Raw genomic sequence first — 24012 nt, forward strand, 5'->3', positions numbered from 1 at the left:
TTTCTAAATCTCTGGTTATTTTTTATCATTACGATAAACTGACAGTTCTCATACAAACAAAAATGTTAATTGGAGGTTTATCGTTACGAAAAACGATAACCTGATATTGAGAAAATGGGGGTCATACAGTTTATTTTTATTTTTGCTTAAGTAAACTGATAATCCACGTAACATAGCATGAAGTCAATAGTCACTTTAGTGTCTCTTAGTAACCTATAGTGAAGTCACTTTAAACGTTTATTTTGTACTGTACTTTAGAAAATTGTTACCAAAAGCAATCTATTAGAGAGTTGTTGGAGGAAGATTTGTTTACAAGCAAACTGTCTGTGATATGTCTTTTTAGATGACTATTTGTGGTCAATTAGCCCCCGTACATGTTAAAATAACTAGTTATGTAGCTGATCAAGTAACCAGTTAGGTAGCTAGTAAAGTAACTGACTCTATCGAACCAGTAGGTGAATACAATGCATTGACTCCTTTGGACTAGCTAACGGACAGTCTCATTGTAATCAAAAAGGGTCAACTAGTCACGTAGCTATTGAAGTAACTAGTTCCCACCCTAAATGATGGGTAAAATGACAAGTTCGGGACTGTCTCCTAGAACTGCTGGGATATTATTAGATGTTTATCTATGTGTTTGTTTTGTGACTAAAATTGGTTTAAAATAAAACAAATTTTGCAAACATGGGCCATTTTTAGCCCTTTCCCATCTTTCTGGCAACATATGAATTCCCCGCCAAAAGACATGCTCATATTTTGATGCCAAGAACGAATGAAGCCAATTTCGGATACTCTGTTCCAAAGTGAAGCGTATCCCAGAGAGCGTTCTGCATCGACCGAAACAAATAGTAGTCGAACGGGGCTAGTGTCGGGACTATAAGGCGGGAGAGGCAAAACTTCTCAACAACTTCATTCCAAATACTTTTTAACTGGTATTTCAACATGTGGCCGAGCGTTGTCATGAGGGAATATTAGGGTTTCATGTCTGGCCGCATATTCTGGGCGTTATTCGGCCAATTCTCGCTTCCAGTTGCGTTTGATACAGGTTAGCTGTGATGTTGTGGCCAAATTTCAGTAGCTCATAATGGATAGAACCCTATTGCTACCAGCAAATACAGAGCATTACATTAATGCCATGGAAATTTGGCTTTGGTGTCGATTCGGCTGGTTGGCCGGACATCACATACGATCTCTTACGCTTCGGGCAATCGTAATGAAACCATTTTTCATCGCAAGTAATGATTCAGAGCAAAAATTATTTTCTACGATCTCTTACGCTTCGGGCTATCGTAATGAAACCATTTTTCATCGCAAGTAATGATTCAGAGCAAAAATTATTTTCTTTTATAGCGTTCAAGCATAATTTCGGACATTCAAAGTCGGCTGTTAAGGTATCTCGGCTTAAATTGGTATCCAATTTACCTGTTTTTAAATGAATACAGCTGCTCGCAAACGTTTTTAAATTGAGTAGCTCCCAATGATTTTGAAAGCTCATGTTGAGTTTAACAACAATCTTATTGTAGGTTATTGTAATGGATCCATTTTTCATCGTAAATTAAGCTTTTGGATGGAATTCCCTGCTTTTGGATGAATCCTGCTTGTCGCAAACGTTTTGTAATTTCTGCTTAAGTAGTTCCCAATGAATTTGCAAGCTCTTGTTGAGTTTTACAATAATCTTCATGGAGTAATGCCTCGTAAAATATTTTAATCCTTAAATGTCCATTTTGAAATGACTTTTCTTTTGATTTTGATTTTTTCGAAAAAAGGGTCAAATTAACCCCTAAAGAGAGGAGCTAGAGGGTTAAGATCTTCCACAAAAATGATCACCATAAAAGTCCACAATATAACTCTGACAATAAGAATTCTCTAAGACATTAAGTTACAACATTTTTATCATTTAGTATAATGCTCCCTTCGATCAAAAATTTAAAACTTTGATCCACTATAAAAAGAACTCGGACCAGCTGGACTATAAGTTAATTCTACAAAAATTATCTACTCAACATGCCCTTTCAATTATAGCGTCGCTATTGCTTTCCAAAAAGTCTGTTCGACAGTGTTATTATTTTCAAAATTATTTTTCCGATTACACTGTGTGCAATTTTTTGAGTCATGGAAATATAACTGTATACGGACACATAAAAGACCAATGTCTCCCAGTTGTCTCCAAGTTATGCACTTTTTATGGGTCTCCAAAGAGATTTGGGGCGTAATTTTTGCAAAATAGAGATAATTTTTATTTACTCTCTGAGGCAAAGTTGTAGGCCCTTGTCTAAAGAACAAAAATTGTGAACATATAAAATCAAAAAAACTTCACATTCAAGATCAAAATCGCAAAAAAACTTTAAAAAATTCGAAATATGTAAATATAGAAATAAATTTGTTTAAAGCTGCCTAAAAGTATGCTTTAGTTTATAATGATTTAATAGTTTGTGGTCCACAACACTTAATTCCTTTAGTTTTTTCTTACTAACTTGTATTGACCTACCTAAACGGTGTTAAGAATCATTCCTAGAAACTTCATATGTTCTAGAAAGTTGTTTATTGATATCTTATGTACATTTTTGCAGTTGCTTGTTTCCTTGAATTTTGAACGGTTTGCTACCTATGGACCTGAACAGGAGAAAAAAGGAAAAAATCGAATTTTTAAAGTTTTTTTTTCGATTTTGATCTTGAAGATGAAAATTTGTTTAGATTTTATATGTTCACAATTTTTTGTTCTTTATGATGAACTTTGCCTCAGAGAGTAAATAACAATTCCGAACTGTTTGAGCCTGATAAAATTATCACTTTTTTGCAAAATTGACACCGAGGTACCAAATCTTTGGGGGCCATAAAAAAGTGTAGTGTTGTCCGTATATGGTTATTTTTTTTCGTATTGCACTGTGTTATTCATTAAAAACATAACCTTCTGTCTATACTAGACAAATATTTATCATGACAATTAATGACGTTTGTTGTCAAAGACAAAGTTCTCTGAGCAAAAGTACTAACAATTTGAAAAAAAATTATTAAGATACCTAACATGGGAACTTTTTATGAGCATTCAAATCCAAATAAATATCTCTTAAACTATAACAGCTAATCCACCTAGTGGATATCTTGCATAGTACGATCTTTTTAATCTGTGCCAAAAAAAGTAATTGACATGCCTCCGAAATGTAGATAAGCCCTGAAAAGCGACATTTTATTAAAATCGGATTTTTCAATTAAGAAATGGCAAATTTATCTACTTCTTTTTTTTGGCAAATTCTCCAGTGTTGTGCCTAGTTACATGCTTATCCATGCATCATGTCAAAATTGAAAGTGTGTATGAACAACAAAAGCAACAACTGTAACAGCAACATCCACAAATACAAATGAAACTCCCACAAAAACTAAAATGTATTTATAGTTTACATCAAAGTTTACCACACACATTAAAGCCCTACAAAGCAATCAGCAACGGCAACAACAAAGAAAGTACAGAACGACAACAACAACTATGAGATATATGAAAACTATTAAGAAAAAAACTACAACTAACAATAACCCAGCAAATACAAACGAAAAGTAAATTTAATAAAATTATAAAGAATTTTGAGATTTAAAAAAATTTCACATAGAATTAAAAGTGGAAAATTAAGAAAACTTTTTAGAATTTGTCTTAAATTTATAAAATTATATTTGCTGGGTTATTTTCTTTGCAAATTTAATTTAAACTTGTTAACTGGTTCGTTTTTTTTTTGGTTGCTTTTCACCAACATTCTTACTTACACCGAAACATTTCATACTCGTGTGTGCATACAGATTTACACATACTAATTCACTTTCATTTATGTATGTGAAAGTAAAACTAAAAATGAGACAAATAAAACAACAAAAATGTCAACAAAAAAAATATATAAAAAAACTAGTAAGTCTGCATGTGACGACACACTATCAAAAATCAATTTTCAACATTTGAAAATTGATAAAGATTATGTTGACACGCTAACTTTTATTTAAGTCCTTTCAAACACACACTCCCACATTCACATTCACATCACACATACTTCAATACGTCACACTTATACACACATACATACAGTTGGAACTACTACAAACAATTTGATTTTATTAAAATGTTAAATGGGAAAATGATGGCATAAAAGCATATGTTAAAGTCCAATGCAACATGTTGGCAAAATAAATTAAAAAATATATATTTTTAAATTTAGGAAATTAAATAAAGGCAGCATGTTTTAAAAGTAGTTTAAGGTTTTTTTTTCTATTTTTGTTAATTAAAGTTGTCGACAATCTAAATGTAATTTGGAATATTGTACTGCAGTTGTAACATTGCTAAGACTTTAATGAAAATTTTAACATGTTGGAAAACGATTTAGGGATTTGGAAAATATAGAAAAATTGTGCAGAAAATGTTTACATAAATTTGGTCCGTTTTCTATACATTTTTTTATTTTTTATAGAAAACTTTTACTGAAATTTGTGCAAACGATATTTACTATTGAACATTTTTGCTCAAGTTTGTGCAAACCATATTTTCTATGGAAAATTTTTGCTCAAGTATGTGCAAACTCTAATTGCTATAAAAAGTATTTGCTTACATTTGTGCAAATTTTATATTTCGTAAAACTTTATTGCACAAATTTGTGAAAATTCTTTTTTATATTGAATATTTGCACAAATTTGGGCAAACCCTATATTCTTAGAACATTTTTGCACAAATTTTGTGCAAACTCTTTTTGCTATTGAATATTTTTGCAGAAGTTTGGACAAATCATATTTTCTAGAGAACATTTTTGCACAAATTTGGACAATTCTTATTTTCCAGAAAAAAGTTTACACAAATTTGTGCAAATCCTAATTTCTGTAAAAAATATTTGCACAAATTTGGGCAAACTTTTTTTCTATAGAAAATTTTTGCACAAAATTGTATAACTCTATATTTCAAAGAAAATGTTTCCACAAATTTGTACATGCCTGACTCTCTATAGAACAGTTTTGCACAAATTTGTTCAGATCCTATTTTCTTAAATTTGTACAAACCACATTTTCTCAGTTTCTATAGAAAATTATTGCTCAAATTTGAGCCAAATCTATTTTCAATAGAACATTTTTTCAAAATTTGAGCAAACTTTATATTCAATAAAGAATAGTTTTGCATACATTTGCCCAAACTATATTTTCTTTACACATTTTGCAAACTATATTTTATTTTTAGAACATTTTTGCACAAATTTTCGCAAACTATATTTTCTTTAGAAAATTTTTGCACAAGTTTGGGCAAACTATATTTTCTTTAGAAAAGTTTTCCACAAATTTGCGCAGACTATATTTTTTTTAGAAAATTTTTGCACAAATTTGCGCAAACTATATTTTCTATATAAAATTTTTGCACAAATTTGCGCAAACTATATTTTCTTTAGACAATTTTTCCACAAATTTGCGCAAACTATATTTTCTTTAGAAAATTCTTTCACAAATTTGCGCAAACTATATTTTCTTTAGAAAATTCTTTCACAAATTTGCGCAAACTATATTTTCTATATAAAATTTTTGCACAAATTATAGAAAATGGAAATACGTGCAACCACATTTTAATTAGAATAGTTTTATTTTCAAACCTTAAGTTTGGCAAAATTCTGCAAAAAATTTATCGAAAATTTACAAAATCCAAACATTTTTCATAAATTCTATTAGAATCTACCAAACAAAGTTCAAATTTGCCAACTCTATTTTCTATAGAAAATTTTTCCACAAATTTGTGCAAACTCTTTTTTATATAAAGACGTTTTGCACAAATTTGTTCAAACTCTATTTCCAAAAACAAATTTGTGCAAACTTGATCAAATTTACACAAACTATGAAAATACTATTAAAAGTTGTTGGTAAAATCTGTGCAACTCTATTTTTTATAGAAATTTTTTGCTCTATAGGAAATTGTTAATAAAGTTTGTGCAAACTCTATTTACTATAGAACTTTTTAATACAAATTTATAGATGTTTGCACAAATTCAGTTTTTTATTGAACATTTTATCACAAACTACATACATACACATATGTACTATGTTCTAATATTGTATTTTCCATTTCCTTACAGTATTATGACTTCTCCGATGTTGCCGAGGATGCAGCTCGACAATTTACCGACTTTTTGGCCAGTAAATTCTCAACAAACCCACCTGCCGTTATATCAGATCAAATACGTGATGAGGTCAGACGTAAGGCAAATGGCATTGCAACATATGCCCTCAATGAAGATGAACATCTGTTGGCATTTGCGTTGGCAGCACCCAGTATACATACAGTAGTGGTGAAATTTCGAGAAAATGTAACGGTAAGTGCAGAAAAAAATCAACAATGTAGTTAAATAATAAATTATTTAAATAACAAAATAATACACAAACACTTAAAAAATTGCTGCTAATCAACTGAGAAAATCTAAGTTGATTGTAAACAATTTCTAGGAAAATTCCTCGTATGAGTGATTCATGATTCATGTTATTTTTTTATTACTCATACGTTAGAGGTGACAAAATCAAATTTGAGTAAAACAACTTGTAGAACATCAACACGTATGAGTAATTAACATCTCTTGAATCAATAGTATTTCTTATTACTCATACGTTTGGGGTGACTAAATGAATGAATGCATACTAGGGATGCCAAACGGGACTGGGTTTTACAAATCCCGGGATTCGGGATTTTAGAAATGTAAATCCCGGGATCCCGGGATTTTTCGGGACCCCGGGATTTTTCGGGATCCCGGGATTTTTCGGGATTTCGGGATTTTTCGGGACTTCGGGATTTTAGTTAAACGTCAAAAACATCAAATTCAACAATAAAAACTATTGATTTCATTAATATATTTAAGTAAAAATATAACAAATCAAAAACTACTAATGCATTAAATTAAAATAAATGGTCCATGATTTCCCCTAGCTCCACACAATTGTCCCCCGGAGTATTGTTTGAGCAGTCATAAATATCTTGATTATGCGGCAATCCTTATAAAATTTTGCACAAAATAAGTTGTAAGTACTCTGAAATAATACTGTAGAGTACTGCGGAAATCGGACTATATTTTCCCCTAGTCCCCTTCAGAAAATAACTTGAACATAAATTTCGTCAATGCAAGGGAGACATGCTGCTCCCTGATTCAAATGAAAAAATCTGGCTGCGTTTGGATTTGAAGTGAGATTAGTATTATACATATGCTGAAATTTAGCTTTCTAAGTATTTTGGGTGCTTCAAAAATCTTCCTAAAATATCAAAAATCTCATAATATTTCGGGATTTGTTAATCCCGAAAAATCCCGGGATTCTTTTTCACAAATCCCGGGATTCGGGAAATCCCGATCCCGAAAAATCCCGGGATTTTCGGGATCGGGATTTCGGGATTGGCATCCCTAATGCATACTTTAAGGCAAATTGAGATATTTAAGGAATTTTTGCAATAATTTAAGACTTCTAATTAATTTCTGTGAATTAAAATCAAATTTTTTATTTAATGAATATTAAATTTCCTAACAGATACCTTTGGATCAAGTTCACAATCGCGGTTTTTTGGGTTCCTATTGGCGTGAGTTGGGCTATGCTTGGAACAGCAGCGATGGCTCTCAAGAATGGGGTGCACCATTTCGAGACTGTAATCTTCTAATAGGTAGATGGTTGTGGCCATTTCGTATATCATTTGCTGAATCAAAATTTAAGTAAGTCTAATCTTTAACTAACACTAAAACATAAAAATACGTTTACTAAATTAAACTTTCAAAATAGAATTGTGGCAGCAGCGTTTATAGCAGCTGACGAAGATGTGTGCAATGATGGCTTGGAACAAATCTTTGGCCGCAAACATGGGTATGTTTTACATATAATCTTATTATTATTGAAAAAATCATTAATTTAATTAATTTTCAATTATAGTTGCGATCGCAATACAACATTTTGTCTGCTGACCGAAAATAAACCCGCTGCTACTCGTGATGTTTATACCTGTATCTGCAAAGAATCTTACTACTTGCCAAATTCCACTTTGCAGGGCTTTCGTGGTGACATTGTGGAAATGTCTGAGGGTTATGACAACTACTCCTGTATACCTTGTCCAGCTGGTTGTTCGAATTGTGATTCAACTGGCGTTTGTTTATATGGTGAACCACAAGAAACCGTGTCTCTGGAAAGTCTACTGAAAGTATCTGTGGGCTCTGTACTGGGTGCCTGTATATTGTGTTGTGTGGTATTAAGTGTTATTGTTTTCCAACAGAGGAAGTGTAAGGTAAGTTTTATGAAAATAATTTTGTATTTTTTTAAATTCTTTATTAGTATCATTAAAAATGTTTCAGTCAGTTTTGGGTGGATTTTATCTTATTATTGGGTGAAAAACTTTTTATAGAAAATGATTTCGTAAACATTTTTGTTTTTCGGTTTCCTCAAATACATTTCGAGAGAACATTTTTGGGTCATTCAATGGTATTCCCTACAATGTTTTCTTTAGAAACATTTTTGGTAAATTTACTGTGGGGAAACGTTCGTTAAGTTTTTTATTGATAATTTTCGGTCAGTATTCTATAAGTAATTTTCGAAAATTTGTCTATGGAGAATTTCCGTCAATTTTCAATGAATAATTTTAGGTCAGTTTGCAATATCAGAATTTTCGGACAGTTTTCTATGGGAAATGTTCAAAGCGTTTTCTGAAATTTCTCGTAAACATTTTTAGTGTCAGTTTTCTATGGAAAATTATACATACAATTTTCGTTTAGTTTTCTATAGAGATTTTTAGGTCAATTTTCAGTCAGTGTTGTGTGGAAAAATTTCGGTCAGTTTTCTATAGAGATATTTTGGTAAATTTTCAGTCAGTTTCGTGTTTAATATTTTCAGTTTTGAATGGAGAATTTTCGGTCAGTTTTCAATAGAAAACTATTCTTCTGTCAGTTTTTAAATTCATTCAGCTATAGAATGTTGTTCACTCAGGTTTCAATTATAAATTTTTTCTTGAACAATTTCTCTCAGTTTTCTATGAAAAATTTTCGGTTAGTTTTCCCCTGAACATTTCTCTATAGAGATTTTTAGGTCAATTTTCAGTCAGTTTTGTGTAGAAAAATGTTGGTCAGTTATGAATGTAAAATTTACGGTCAGTTTTTTAGAAAGATTTTTCTATAAATTTTCAGTCAGTTTTGTGTTGAATATTTTAAATTTTATGTGAAGAGTTTTCGGTCAGTTTTGTATTCCTCGGTCAGTTGTCTGTAGAAAGCTATTATTCGGTCAGTTTTAAAATTTTCATTCAGTTTTCACAAAAAAAAATTCTCTTGAAAAATTTCGGTCAGTTTTCTATGAAAAATGTTCAGTCAGTTTTATATGGATAAATTTCTGTAAATTTTCTTTTTTTCTATAGAAATTCGTAAATTTTCCCATAAAAAATTTCAGTTTTCTACAGAGATTTTTCAGTCAATTTTCTGTAGAAAATTTCCAGTCAGTTTTGAAAGGAGAATTTTTGGTCAGTATTCTATGAGAGATTTTCGGTGACTTTTGTATGGAAAAATTTCGGTAAATTTTCTATTGAAAATTTTCGGTCAGTTTTTCCATATAAAATTTGTCGGTCAGTGTTCTGTAGAAAATTGTTCTTTGGTTAGTTTTTCTACAGAAAATGTTTCGCTCAGTTTTCTGTAAAAAATTGTTAGGTCAGTTTTCTTTAGAAAATTGTTCCGTTAGTTTTCTATAGAACATTGTTCCGTTCAGTTTTCTCTAGAAAATTATTTCGGTAATTTTTCTATTCAAAATTAGTTTAGTCAGTTTTCTATAGAAAATTGTTTCGATCAGTTTTATGTAGATAATTGTTTCGTTCAGTTTTCTACAGATCATTTTTTCGGTCAGTTTTCCATAGAAAATTTGGTTGACAAGTTTTCTATAGAAAATTTATTTCTGTCAGTTTTCAATAGAAAATTTATTTCGGTCAGTTTTCTACAGAAAATTGTTTCGGTCAGTTTTATATAGGTAATTGTTTCGGTTAGTTTTCTACAGATAATATTTTTGGTCAGTTTTCCATAGAAAATTAGGTTTAAGAAGTTTTCTATAGAAAATTTATTTCGGTCAGTTTTCTATACAAAATTTGTTTCGGTCAGTTTCCAATAGAAAATTAGTTTTGGTCAGATTTCTTTACAAAATTTGATTCGGTCAGTATTTCATATACATTTTTTCTGGTCAGTTTTCCATGAACAATTGTTCAGGTCAATTTTTTTATAGAAAATTTGTTTGCTAATTTTTCTATAGAAAATTTGTCTGCTAATTTTTCTATAGAAAATTTGTCTGCTAATTTTTCTATAGAAAATTTAAATACAATTTTTCGGTAAATTTTCATAATTCAAATTATCGATCAGTTTTATTGAAAAATGGTTCAGTATCGGATAAATATTTTCTATGGAAAATTAAAAGATTTTTGTAAATTCTTTACTGCAGAGCATTTCGCTCAGTTTCGCCAAAATAAAAATTTTTAAATTATCTCTCAGTTCAAGAGACTTTATTAATTTGTTGCTTTCTCTTACAGGCCATAGCATCTGGTATGTGGACAGTTTTGGAAACCATATTACTGGGAATAGTTTTACTTTATTCATCGGTAAGTTTTTATTATCTAAATTTGTAAAAACAAAACAAAAACTAAAACATCTATTAATTTTTTAATTTCATGTTCTCCTTTCGCATATAGGTTGCCATCCATTTTTTCCCTGCCTCCACCGAACGTTGTCTTATCGAACCGTGGTTACGTGAACTGGGCTTTATTACTTGTTATGGTGCCATCATACTTAAATTATATCGGCATTTGGTTGATTTTCGTACACGCAAAGCTCATCGTTGGGTGTTACGTGACGTTGATTTGCTAAAATACTTGGGCACCATGGTGTTTGCCGTTGTCTGTTATATGTCTGCCTTCACCGCATCGTCCTTAGATCTATTGGAGACAGCACAGCTGGAGAGTTTGCGTGAAGTAAATACGAATACGTGCCAACCACTTAAATGGGAGTTTGTAACACAGGCCAGCGAAATACTCATACTATGTTTTGGCCTGCATTTAGCGTATGGCAGTCGCAATGCCAATACACAATTTAGGGTGAGTTACAGAAATAATTACAAAATTGGTAACCCATAATGAATGAATTGGAAACAAATGGAAAAATTATGAAAGTCCTAAGGAACAACAATTAAATTGTTTTACTAATATTGTTGTTAATTTGAGACATTAAAAAACCATGTTAATTAAACCAATTTGTTACAACAGGTTTGTGTTTGTGCAAAATAATATAAAATACGAAATTTATAGCAGTTCATGTATTTAATATGATAATGGCAAAACAAAAGTTTATTTTTATACTTATAAGATAATTTCCATTCATTTCTTTCAGGTTTTTTTTTAAATTTAATTATTTAATATAAAATTTTCTGTATTTTTTTAGGAACGACAATTCCTGGTAACCACCTTAATAATAGAGTTCATAGTCTCTTTAACATTTTATATATTACGCTATTTCTATTTGCCTGCCATGAGTCCAAGTGCCATATTTTTGGCACTATTTCTGCGTTCTCAACTCACCAACACCATTGCTTTGGGACTTATATTTGTACCCAAACTGTGGTATCAGCACAAACAGGTATGTTGAAATTTTAAAATTTTCTTTTCTTTTTTTCGTTTGAATTCGAATATTTTTCTTTGTTACGATTTCATTTAAAAAAATAGATTTGTTTGTAAGAAAAAGTAAATTTAAAGAAAAAAAGTTAAAAAAGATTCACAGTCTTATTGCATTAAGTGACGGAGTAGAAAAATCATCATTAACAGCATACTTTTAGGGGTCAGTAATTTCAGACTAGTGAAATCAAATTCATCTATATATATAAAAATGAAATGGTCCATGTATGTAATGTCATCACGTGAGAACTGCTGGAGCAATTTGGCTGATTTTTAGGAGATGGTTTGTAAAGAAAAAATTCAAAAATTCCGGGTAAAACTCGGAAATTCTTTTTTTGTGAATCCAGTCAACTGTAATAAAAAAGATCCCTAAAGTATGCGGTACAAATTTAGATATTTTATTTGCAAATAAATAAGAACAGGCAGGTATGTGTGGGTTGGAGAAACTTGAAGAACTAAAATTAGAAAATGCTACCGGGCGATCAACTAGTTTTTTATAAATGTAAATTTTATTTTTTTTTTCGATACTAAATCGAAACTTCAAAATTGAATTTATTTCCGCTATTGTAAATTTCAGTTCGAAACTGAAATAGTGATAATCTAATCTAATTGTTGCATTTCTATGCGTAACTAAACATTTTTTATTTGAAATTAAAATGTTTGACTATTCGAAATTTAACTTATTTATTCGAATTAGAAAATTAGTATTTCGAAATTGAAGTTTTGTATTTGAAAATTTCATTTTGAAAGTGAAAAGTTCTATTTCAAATTCAAAATGAAATTGAAAATATTCTTTGTATTCGAAAATTTAAAATTTGTATTCGAAGATAAAAATTTATGTTGGAAAGTATGGGAAAATAAAAATATTGAATTTTTTTATTCGAATAAGAAAAATTTTATTTTCGAAATTGAAATATTATATGTTCGCAAATTAAATTTTTATTAGAAAATCTATTTTTGAAAATAAAAATGCAAATTTCTATTCGTAAGTGAAAAATCATATTTGTAATTCTAAATCTATATTCAAAAATAAAAACGTTTTAATTGTATATTCAAAAATAAGAAAGTTTTAATTGAAATTTAAACTTTTAATTCGAATTAAAAAAATAAAATTAAAGTTTCTATATCATTTTTCATTCGAATTAGAAAATTTTAGTTTGAATGTTTTCGAAAGCATTATTTATTTCAAAATATATTTTGTAAATTAAATTAATATATTCGAAAATGAAAATTTCTATTCGATAGTGTAATTTTTTTATTCGAATGAATAAATTTTAGTTTGAACATTATCGAAAGCTTAAGTTATATGATTTCGAAAATGAAAATTTTTATTCAAAATTAAAAATTGTCTGTTTTAAATTAAATTTTTTATACGAATAAGAAAAATTTTATTTGAAAAATATTTTCGAAATTAAAATTTTATATTCGAAAGAGAATATATATTAGAAAAATTAGGTTTGAAAACGTATATTGAATTTGAAATTTAATGTTAGAAAATTAAATGTCATATTTGGATATGTATGTTAGTATCTTATTAAAAAAATATTTTTCGAAACTGAAAATCACCCTCATATTTGAAATTGAAAATATTTTTTTTTGAAACTGAATATTTCGAAGTAATTTATTTTTTCAAAATTAATTTTTATTCGAAACTCAAAATATTATTCTATTTGAAATTTAAAATTTTTATTCCAAAAATTTTTTTTTAACAAGATTTCGAAATAATTTTTTTCGAATTCATGAATTAATATATGAAATTGATAATGTTTATTTGAAAATTAAAATTTGTATTCGAATCTGAAGATTTCGAATTATATTTTTTTTGAAATTAAAAATTTCTATCGAAATTAAACATTTCTATTTGACATTGAAGTTTTCTATTCGTATTCGAAAATGCTTGTTATTACTCTAATAAATCATATTCGAATACAATATTTATACCCTACACCACCATAGTGGGGAGGGTATTATGCGTTTGTGCAGATGTTTGTAACGCCCAAAAATATTAGAATCACTTTCTGAGTCGATTAAAAGATGTCCGTCCGTCCGTCCGTCTGGTTGGCTGGCTGTCCATGTAAATCTTGTGCGCAGAGCACAGGTCGCAATTTTGAAGATATTTCGATAAAATTTGTTACATATTATTTTTTCGGCCCAAGAACCAAGCCTATTGAAAGTGGCTGAAATCGGTCCATTATTTCACCTAGCCCCCATACAAATGTCCTTCCGAAATTGGAATTTATCGGTCATAAATGTTTAATTTATATATGTATCTCCACAAATTGAGCTCCAAATAAGTTTTATATATACAAAATTTATGTCGCCAAATTTTGTTACGATCGGTCCATAATTGGTCATAGCTCCCATATAGACCCGCTTCCGAAAATCACTTTAAAGTGCATAAATCGCTTAAAAATCTTGGTATACTCACAAAATTCAACATAGTAAACTTTCATATAGACATAAATCACATGACCTAATTTGATGGTGATCGGTCCATAATTGGTCATAGCCCCCATATAAGGCCCACTTCCGAAAATCACTCAAAAATATAAATTATTGAAATTTACTTGTTTTTATTTGAAATTAAATATGTATATCTGGAATTGAAAACTTTTTTATTCGAATAAGAAATATTTTTTTTGAAAACATACACATATTCGAAATTAAAATTTTATATTCGAAAATGAAAATTTTTATTCGAGACAAAGTTTTTATTTAAATTAGAAAATTTTGGGTTGAAAATATATTTTGAATTTAAAATTTTATATTCGAATATTAAATTTTTTATTCGAGTTAGAAAATTAGTATTTGGAAAATATATTTCCGAAATTTAAATTTTTTTATTCGAAAGTTAAAACAAAATTTATTTATTTATATTCGAATTTGATAATTTCTATTAACTTTCTTTTACAAATGTAGGATTCTAAAAGTCTAATTGAATTTCTTTTCGAAATTAATACTTTATATCAGAAATATAGAATTTCTATTCGAATTTTAAATTATTCTATTAAAAACTGAAAATTTAACATTTAGATTGAAAAATTTCTAAACGAAATTGATAATTCGAAGTAAATATTTCGAAAATAGATAAGAAATCCTATTCAAACATGAGAGTTTTTATTCCAAATTCGACATAAATTTTCAAAATCGAAGAGTTTCGAACAAATGGAAAATTTTTTACTTGAAACACACATATTTTTAAAACATTAGGAATTTTGAAATTTCGATTTTGTACTTGAAATAAAGATATTTATTTTAAAAATCTAAAAATGTATATTCGAACATGAAGATTTTTCGTTAAAAAAAAACAATTAAAAGAAAAGAATTTCATATTTGAAAATTTCTATTCGAAATTATTTTTACGGTAAAAATCTCAAAATAATATTATTAAATTTTCTAATTAATTTCTATCAGTCCTTTTATAATCTTAAATATAATAATAAAATATAATTTTAGTATGAATTTTACATTAATTTAAATATGTACCATTATTAATTCCTTAAAGTATGCTTCACAAAATTTCTCTACCCAATATTACTGTGAATCTATCATCAAATGTAATAAAAAGTTTAAATTAAATTAAAATTTAAAAATTGTATCATAATATCAAATCAAATAAGGGAAACGGTTTTTGTAAAGATTTGTTTTTTATATACATATATATTTGAAATGAAAACAAAAACAAAATATGCTTTATTAGAAGTTCTTTTTTTATGTTTAAGAAAATAATAATAAAATAAACGAGAAAAGAAAAACAACAAAATTGTATATTTTTAAAACTAACCGAGCTATGAAGTTGCTGCAAGTGTTGTATTGTGTTGAGTTGAATTGTGTTATTTTGGTAATTGTATGTATGTGTTCTTCTGCGTTCTTTCTATTCAAATATGGAAAACTATAAAAAGTTTTACATTTAAAGTTATTATTTTTGTTATAGTTGCATGGCCCTTCATTAAATTATGAGTTTTTTGGGTTTGCTGCTGTTTAGTTTTTAATTAAATTTTGTTTTTGTTAATTTGTTTGTTTTCGTTCTTGTTAATTTAAGTTTAGTTCTACTTAGTTTTAGTTGTTTTCTATTTCTACAATAAAAAAAAATACAAAAAAAAAGTTTCCAGATTATTACAACTTGTTTTCAAAATTTAGTTGTGCATGTTTGTTTATAGATGGTTTATACATACACTGTCTCCGTTGGAAATTAAATTAAATATGAATTTAATTAAATTAAATGAATATTAAATGCCTGGTTAGTATTTTATAAAAACAGGCAATAGTTAATTTCGAAAATAAAAACATTTTCTAAAAAACCACTGCTTAATTCGAATTTGGATACTACTAAATATTCGAAATAGAAAATTCCTATAGCAATTAAAATTGTCTATCAAAAATAAAATAGTTTTTTATTGAAAATTATTATTTGCATTAAAAATGTTTTATTAATATTATATTAAATCGAAGATTTGTATTTGAAACTGAAAATATCAAAGTTAAATTTGTTATCAGAATTAAATATTTCACTTCGAAATTGAACATTTCAATATTAAATTGAAAATATGTTTTCGAAATAAAAATATTCAATTAAATATTTAAAATCTATAGAAGGTGTCTGTCAAAAATTAAAATTTTTATTCGAAATTTAAAACTCTCTTCAAACATTTTTTATAAAAACTGTCTTCGAAATTTAAAATTTCTATGCTTATCTTAAAACTTATATTATTCTATTTTTATCGAAAATTCAAAATCCTCTTCATATATATTTGTATTTTATTAAAAAAATTATTCGCAAATTATGAAGTCTTATTTGAAATTGAAAATATTTTTATTTTTTAATCTGAATATTTCGTAGTAATTTTTGTTCAAGACATTTTTATTTGAAACTCAAAATCCTATTCTATTCGAAATTGAAAATTTCTATTAATTTTTTTTAAACTGAAGATTCCGAAGTATTTTTTTCCAAATCATAAATTTAAAATTGAAATTTTTGAATATTTCGAAAATTGATTTTTTTCGAAACATTTGAAAGTGAAAATTTATTCGAAACTTCTATTTGAAATTAATTTAAACTGAAGATTTCGAAGTTATTTTTACGAATTCATAAATTAAAATTTATATTTTTTTAAAATTGAAAATTTCTACGGAATTCAAAATTTCTATTTCAAATTTAAAATTTCAATTTGTATTCGAAAATTTTTTTTGTTAGTCTATTAAACCTAGAAAGTATATCGAAACGGAAAATTTCGAAGATTTCAAAGTTTTTTATATTTAAATTTTCTCTTTAGTTTTCACAATATCGAATAAATAATTTCCATTTGGAATAAAAATTTAGGTTTCATATAAAAATTTCAATTTAAGATATTTGAAAACCATAAATTTAAAATTTTCCATTTCAGTATAATAACAAACATTTTCGAAAACGAATAAAAATTTTCAATTTGAAAAAAAAAAATTCTTCAAAATAATAACTTTATATTCCAGATAATCGTTTTTAAATGTTGAGTTTGAATAAAAATTTTCTTTGAAATTAAAAATTTTTATTTGAAATGTTATGTTCGTATTCGAAATTTTTTGTTATTAAATCAAAAATTTGAGATTTCAAAGAAAATTTTTATTCGAACTAAACTTTTCTAATTGAAATTGAAATTTTATTTCAAATTGAAAGTTCGTATTCGAAAATTTTTGTTATTATATCGAAACAGAAAATTTTAAATTTATGTTTTTCAAATATTTTAAATTCAAAATGTCCTTAAAAATTCCATTTCGAATATTTATATGAAACTTAATTTTTTATTCCAAATGGATATTTTTTATTATTGAAAACTAAAGATTAAAATTAAATATGTATAAAGGTTCAATTAGACGTATCATAGCCATAATCATATAAAACAGCTGTTCGAACCAAGCTTATGGGCAACACTGTATTTGATTATTGGTGACATACCATAACGCCATAGACATAACCGTAACCGTAGATATCAACTGAATTTTGGTTTTCTGCCATAACCATAAACAGCTGATTGATAAATTAACGTATTTTTTTGTATTTTTATCATTTGACTTTTATTTTTCATAGTTGCTGAATTGTTTGGTGAGTTTTAATTTATATTTTTCATTTGTTTCTTTTCATAATTCAAAATAAACAAATGAAAACATCAAAAACTGCTGTTTATGGTTATGGCACCACAAATCGAGTATTGTAAAAAATGCTTATGTTATGGCTATGTTTACGGCTATGGCGATATGGTATGGCACGACTAATTGAACATTAAAGAATCTGAAAATTTAAACATTTTTATTTGAAATTCAAATTTTGGGAGATAAAATTTTTGTTCACAACATAAATTTTTTTAAAACTGAAAATATTTATTTAAATTTTTTTGAATTTTTTGTTCAAAATTAAAACTTTCTACTTGGAATAAAAAATTTAAATTCGAAATTAATAATTTCCTTAAAATTTTTAAATTTCAAAAAAAATTTTATTCGAAGTGAAAAATGTTTCAAATTTTCAAATATAAATTAAAAGTTTTAAGAATGGAAATGAAAATTTATTTCGAAATCAAAAATGTCTATTATATGCAAATAATATTTTTTTCGAAATTAAAAATTTATTTTCGAAATTAAAAATTTATTTCTGAAACGGAAAATTTATTTAAATCCGGTTTTATGTGACGCTAGCTAGGAAACAGTGTATAAAAAAAACTGAATAGATGTTGTATTGAACTTTCTCTGTTTCCCTTTCATTTTAAAATTTATGCTGCTAAACCTTTAAATTAGACAAAAATCGGTTTCCTATATTTTAAACTTTAAAAAAGTGACACCTATTTAACTACTTACTATTACTTGAGTCCTAAATGTCATCTATTTACTATACTATTAAATAAGTTTGGTTTTTAATTTAAGTTTTTACTATAATTTTAAGTTTTTTTTATATAATTTTTATTAAACTTTATGATTTTATTTATTTTTTAGGGCACTCATCACAGACACAATCACAGTCAATAACTGAAAACAACTTAACAATCTACATTATACTAAAAAAACAAAACTTCATGCTAAATTTTAATTTTTAAAATTGACACGCCCACTTTTTCTCAACACATTCACTTTGTCATTCATATTTACACAGCATTTGTTGGATTTTGGATTTTGATTTTCTTTTTAGTTAGTTTGAGTTTTTTTGTGGTTTTTGGTTTTCTTTTGTTTTGTTTTGGTTCCTATTTCCTATTCTGTGTGGTTTGCGGTGTTTGGTTGCATCTTCATAGCTTGCAGGTCCGTTCTCTTGCCCATGATCTATCAATACGTTTACCTGTGGATGCTTTCAAGGGTTCTCATGATGTTGGCCAACGTTTGGGTGGCGGTTATGCTGGCCTCTGTCTGGGTGATCCCGATATCGGTGAACTGACAATATCCGAAATGAGTCCGGAAGATATAAGAGCTGAACTCAAAAGGTAGGTTCCATTTTTGTTAAAAAAATGCAGATAAATTTTAATTTGTTTTATTTCATTCAAATTTCAGACTGTATACCCAATTAGAGATATTGAAAAACAAAACATTACGTCAGGATAATCCACATATCAGCAAAAGACGTGGCGGACGTAAGGCGGGACACAGGCGTTTTTCACTGCAGGTAGGCTTTTAGAAACCATTTTTCATTTAGTTTTCTTTTAAAGAAAATCTGTATAAAGTTGAAATTAAAAATTAGAACTTAATGGTTATAAAAACTTAGTTAAATAATAATTAATATACTGTTAATTGTATTTAAATCATTATATAATCAATTCCCTAGTATAACAAATTAATGTACAGCCATATAATAATATTTGACAACAAAAAAAAGAAACCCATTTAGAATTTGAGGATTAATAATTTTAATTGAACTAAATCTACATATTTTTTTTCTTACGGTGTATATAAATTTTGTACTTAAAAATACTTAAATATTGTACATTTCCTATATTCTGTCATTAACATCAATCAAACAAACTGTCAAAATACTTTATACAAAAATACATCACCTGTGTTGCCATTGTTATTAAAAATCCAAAACTACGAAAAAATATTAAAGAAAAAGGGAAGCAAGGACAAGGTAAGCTAAAAATAAAAACAACTTGAAATTATAACAAAAACAAAAATATCACAACCACTACTACTGCAAAAAAAAAATAAAAAGAAAACAAACACTCTTTGTATATGTACGTGTCTCTGTGTATGTGTGACAATTTTAAGAAAAACAAAAAACTATTCTAAATTAAATGTCTGTGATGATGTTGTAAAGATTTTTTGATTTTTTTTTTGGAAAAATCCCAGAATTTGTTGTATGGCACCTTAATTTAAATGAAATACAAACAAATAGTACTAAATTTTCTTGTAGTATTTCATTTGAATTTTAACTACTCTTTTTACGAAATGTACACAAACCTTCAAAAACTTTCTTTCCCTACATAGAAAATCACTTAACTAAATGTACAGCTGTTATTTGTGTATCCTTCCTACTCTTTTCATACTACTCCCTACTACTAAGGAGTGAGATCGAAAAATTCTTAACACACGTTTTTCATTACATTTTTTAACCCAAGTATTATTTGAATTTTTTTTTGATCAAGTTACCTTTGAAAAACATGTCAGTTATTATGTGTAATGTCAATTATATTAATTTTTTTGTTAATCTGATTAAAATGAGTGACCAGAAAAAAGTGCGTACTGAAATTATTAAATATTTTCAACAAAACCCAACTTGGTCTTACAAAAAGTTGGCCAAGCATACAAAGGTCTGCCGTCAAACTGTTTCCAATGTTATTAAACAGTACCGGGAGAACTTGTCAGTTGATAGAAAACCTGGTTCAGGTAGAAGGAATGGTCCACATGATGTTTCTAAAGCCAAAAAAATAGAACGCATTTTCAAAAGAGCTCCCAACACATCCGGTAGGAAAGCAGCCCGGTTAGCTCAGTGCTCGGACTATTTGGTACGAAAAGTTAAAGCTAATGCAGGTTTAAAAACATACAAGGCTCAAAAAGTTCCTGACAGGAACGCTACTAAAAATTTAGAGGCCAAAAACAGAGCACGGAAATTGAAGTCAAGTTTTATAAAAAAAATATTCTTGCTGCATAATGGATGACGAAACGTATGTTCTGGCAGATTTTTCGCAACTTCCAGGTCAAAAATTTTATGTTGCTGATGCTCGAGGGAATGTTGAAGAAAAGTTTAGGACCCAAAAGCAGACAAAATTTCCCAGAAAGTTCTTGGTATGGCAAGCAATATGCAGTTGCGGCAAAAGAAGCCACTCATTTGTTACAACGGGCTCTATAAATACCGAAATTTACATCAAGGAATGTTTACAAAAAAGGCTGCTTCCATTCATAAGACTTCATAATGTGTCCACTTATTTTTGGCCTGACTTGGCATCCTGTCACTATGGCAAACAAGCCCTTGAGTGGTACAAGAACAATAATGTGGTATTTGTACCAAGAGAGGCAAATCCTCCAAACTGCCCGGAGCTAAGGCCAGTGGAGAGATATTGGTCTCTTGTTAAAAGAGAATTGAAGAGTACAAAAAAGGTGTCCAAAAGTGTGGTAGATTTTAAACGGAGATGGACTACATGTTCGAGCAAAGTGACAGAAAGCACTATAAAAACGTTAATGGAAGGGTTTCCGAAAAAGGTTCAAAATTTCATCACTAGTGATTAAAACTATAAAAATAATTTTTTTTGTAAATTGTAATAATAATTTCAATCAAATAAAAAAAAAATTAAAGCTGTAAGTTTAGTGGTTTCTTTTTTATAAACATATATGTATGTTAAGAATTTTTCGATCTCACTCCTTACTACGTGATGTCTTTATATCCCCTTGAAAAATTGTATAATTTTCCTCTCCTTTTATATATGCAATTACTATTAGTTTACTAGTTAGAATTTAATTTGTAAGTAGAATAATTATTACAACTCTATAATATTTTTGAGTTTTTATCTTTTAAAAAAGGTTGTTTATTCCCTTTAAATAAACCTAATTCCTTTGATTGCAAATAGAATCTGTTTAGTAGTTTCAAATTGTAACAACTCTTTATTTATTTAAATTTACACAACAGCAGTTTAAATATTCACTCTGTGTTTATATACAAATACACGTTTATAATACACAGGAATACACACACTTTTTAATGTACAAGAATACACTGGTAATGCAGTTGATGTTTATTCTAACAACTCCTATGATAAACTGACAGACTGCAACCGAAGCCACTATTTATATACAGTGCCATCAAGGTGCATTTAATAAGGTGCCATCGGCAGCACAGCTGATTATAGAAATAGCACGCACAAATGTCAAACTACATATATAAAAAATATTCGCCCGTACGCCCGTATGTCAAACTCTATATATAAAAAATAAGTGAATTCGCCTTGTTAAATACGCCTTGAGTGCCATCTTCTAAAAGTTTCATGAATTATCTTAAAGGACAAAATTAGAATGTTCTATTTTTATAGCTTTTAGCAGCTTCAATGTTAATGTTAGCAGCTTTAACATTTAATATTGCCATACTTACAAACAATATTAATAACTGCATGTTATCAACATTGTTGATAAGTAGAAGTTTCTACGGATGGAAATGTTTATAAACATGATGGATCTTGCAAGCAGTCGTTACAGACTGTTAAATTCAAATTGACAGTGCAATTTCGTAACAATATTTTAGAAAATTATGAATGTTCAAGTCATTGTATGGGAATTAGGAACAAACTTTCAGAGTACTTAGAACTAATTTGTGCAAATTCCCGCATGATCAACATATTTTTGGATGCTCAAACCGTATTCCGAGGGCTATGTGAAATCATGGATCTATATTTGTGATAAACTTCAGCCAGATAGCTGCTTTCGTTTGGTCCCTATCGTGTTTTCAAAAGACAGACGTTCGGACATAGCTAGATCCAGAATATATATGCTTTTTTGGTTCTACGACCAATATTTCGATATGTTACAAACGGAATGACAAAATCAATATACCCCCATCTTTTTTGATTGTGGGTATAAAAATAACGCAAAAAAGAAAAAAAAACTTTATTTTGAAGCAATAAGGTCTGATGATGCCACCAGCCTATAAACCGAACCAAACCGGAATCTCTTGTGGATTGGTCTCACTCCAAACAATAACATTTGAAGGTCACCACGGTCACCATTTTTGGGTCACTTTTTCGAGCATTACAATGTTGCTGGTTTATCAGCATAAACCAGTGAATTCAGGTGTCAAATCGCACGACCTTGGAGGCCAATTGACAGGACCATTTCTCGAAATCAAGTTATCGCCAAATTTTGATTTCAATAATTCGACGGTAGCGATCTCTATTGACCGTAACGCTAGCTCCGGCTTCATTTTTGAATATGGTCCATTGTTGGTAAACCGCACCAAACTTTGCATTTTTCTGAATGTAATTAATGGAGTCTTTAGGGTCTGTTTTAGATTGGTTTCACTCCATATACGGCAATTTTGTTTATTAACAAACCCGTTAAGCCAAAAATTAGCCTCTTCTCTGAACACAAATTTGCGATAAAACAGTCGTCTATAAGTTGGGCGAATCGATGATTCAAGTGCCTTTTTTTCCATAGTGGCATGATTCCAAATAGGTCCAGAAATATGAAGGCACTACACGCAGAGAAAAAATATAATTGGGCATGGTTACTGTAACCATTTAAATAGTGTTACAAGATTTTTAACAATATTATAGTCACAGTAACCATTTACATGATTGTGGTAACTATAATATGGTTAATTTACGATTCACATATATGGTTACAGTAAACAAATATATGTTTGTGACAACCATTCATATGATGAAGGACTTATCATATTATGGTGCTCTCGGCTTAAGGCTTATCATAATCTGAGAACAACATATGATAAAATTATTCATCATAAATATGGTTTCCACAAACATATATTTGTTTACTGTAACCATATATATGGTTGATACAATCATGTGAATCGTAAATTAACCATATTATGGTTACCACAATCATGTAAATGGTTACTGTGACTATAATATTGTTAAAAATCTTGTAACACTATTTAAATGGTTACTAACCATGCCCAAGTTTTAAGAAAGGTAAAAGCCGTAATAAATATTTCTGTGTTTATCGTATAAATAATTAGCTTATTTTGCCACAACTGCAATGGCTTGCCACAAATGAAAATTTTTGGGGAATTTTGTTTGTTTTTTTGTCCGGTATTGTTCTCGTCCATCAGCTACATAAAAATCTGAGAAAAGTCTTCATGATCCATCACACAACAGGTGTATTTTTTTTATAAAATTTGATATCAATTTTTTGCTTCTAAGTTCTTTACCGTATTTCGATCTGGAACTTTCTGAACTTTA

The 24012-nt window shown here is 28.4% G+C and overlaps 1 protein-coding gene across 5 annotated transcripts in view; it reads left to right on the forward strand.

Moving 5' to 3' along the window:
* The window catches only part of smog, a 34189-nt gene that overhangs the window by 8229 nt on the left and 1948 nt on the right, over positions 1 to 24012 (forward strand). Inside the window, exons 2-11 of one of the 5 annotated variants that reach the window (XM_065501828.1) lie at positions 6084 to 6320; positions 7516 to 7694; positions 7762 to 7842; positions 7909 to 8257; positions 10523 to 10591; positions 10682 to 11083; positions 11427 to 11621; positions 18917 to 19095; positions 19163 to 19274; positions 19713 to 19733. In XM_065501828.1, the coding sequence (XP_065357900.1) occupies positions 6084 to 6320; positions 7516 to 7694; positions 7762 to 7842; positions 7909 to 8257; positions 10523 to 10591; positions 10682 to 11083; positions 11427 to 11621; positions 18917 to 19095; positions 19163 to 19274; positions 19713 to 19733 (1824 nt within the window). Of the gene's footprint in view, positions 1 to 6083; positions 6321 to 7515; positions 7695 to 7761; positions 7843 to 7908; positions 8258 to 10522; positions 10592 to 10681; positions 11084 to 11426; positions 11622 to 18616; positions 18686 to 18916; positions 19096 to 19162; positions 19275 to 19712; positions 19734 to 24012 lie in introns of those variants that run through there. The other 4 variants (XM_065501830.1, XM_065501829.1, XM_065501831.1 and 1 more) reach the window with 4 other exon arrangements.

This window comes from Calliphora vicina, chromosome 2 (genome assembly GCF_958450345.1).
Source record: "Calliphora vicina chromosome 2, idCalVici1.1, whole genome shotgun sequence".
NCBI classification, from domain to species: domain Eukaryota; kingdom Metazoa; phylum Arthropoda; class Insecta; order Diptera; family Calliphoridae; genus Calliphora; species Calliphora vicina.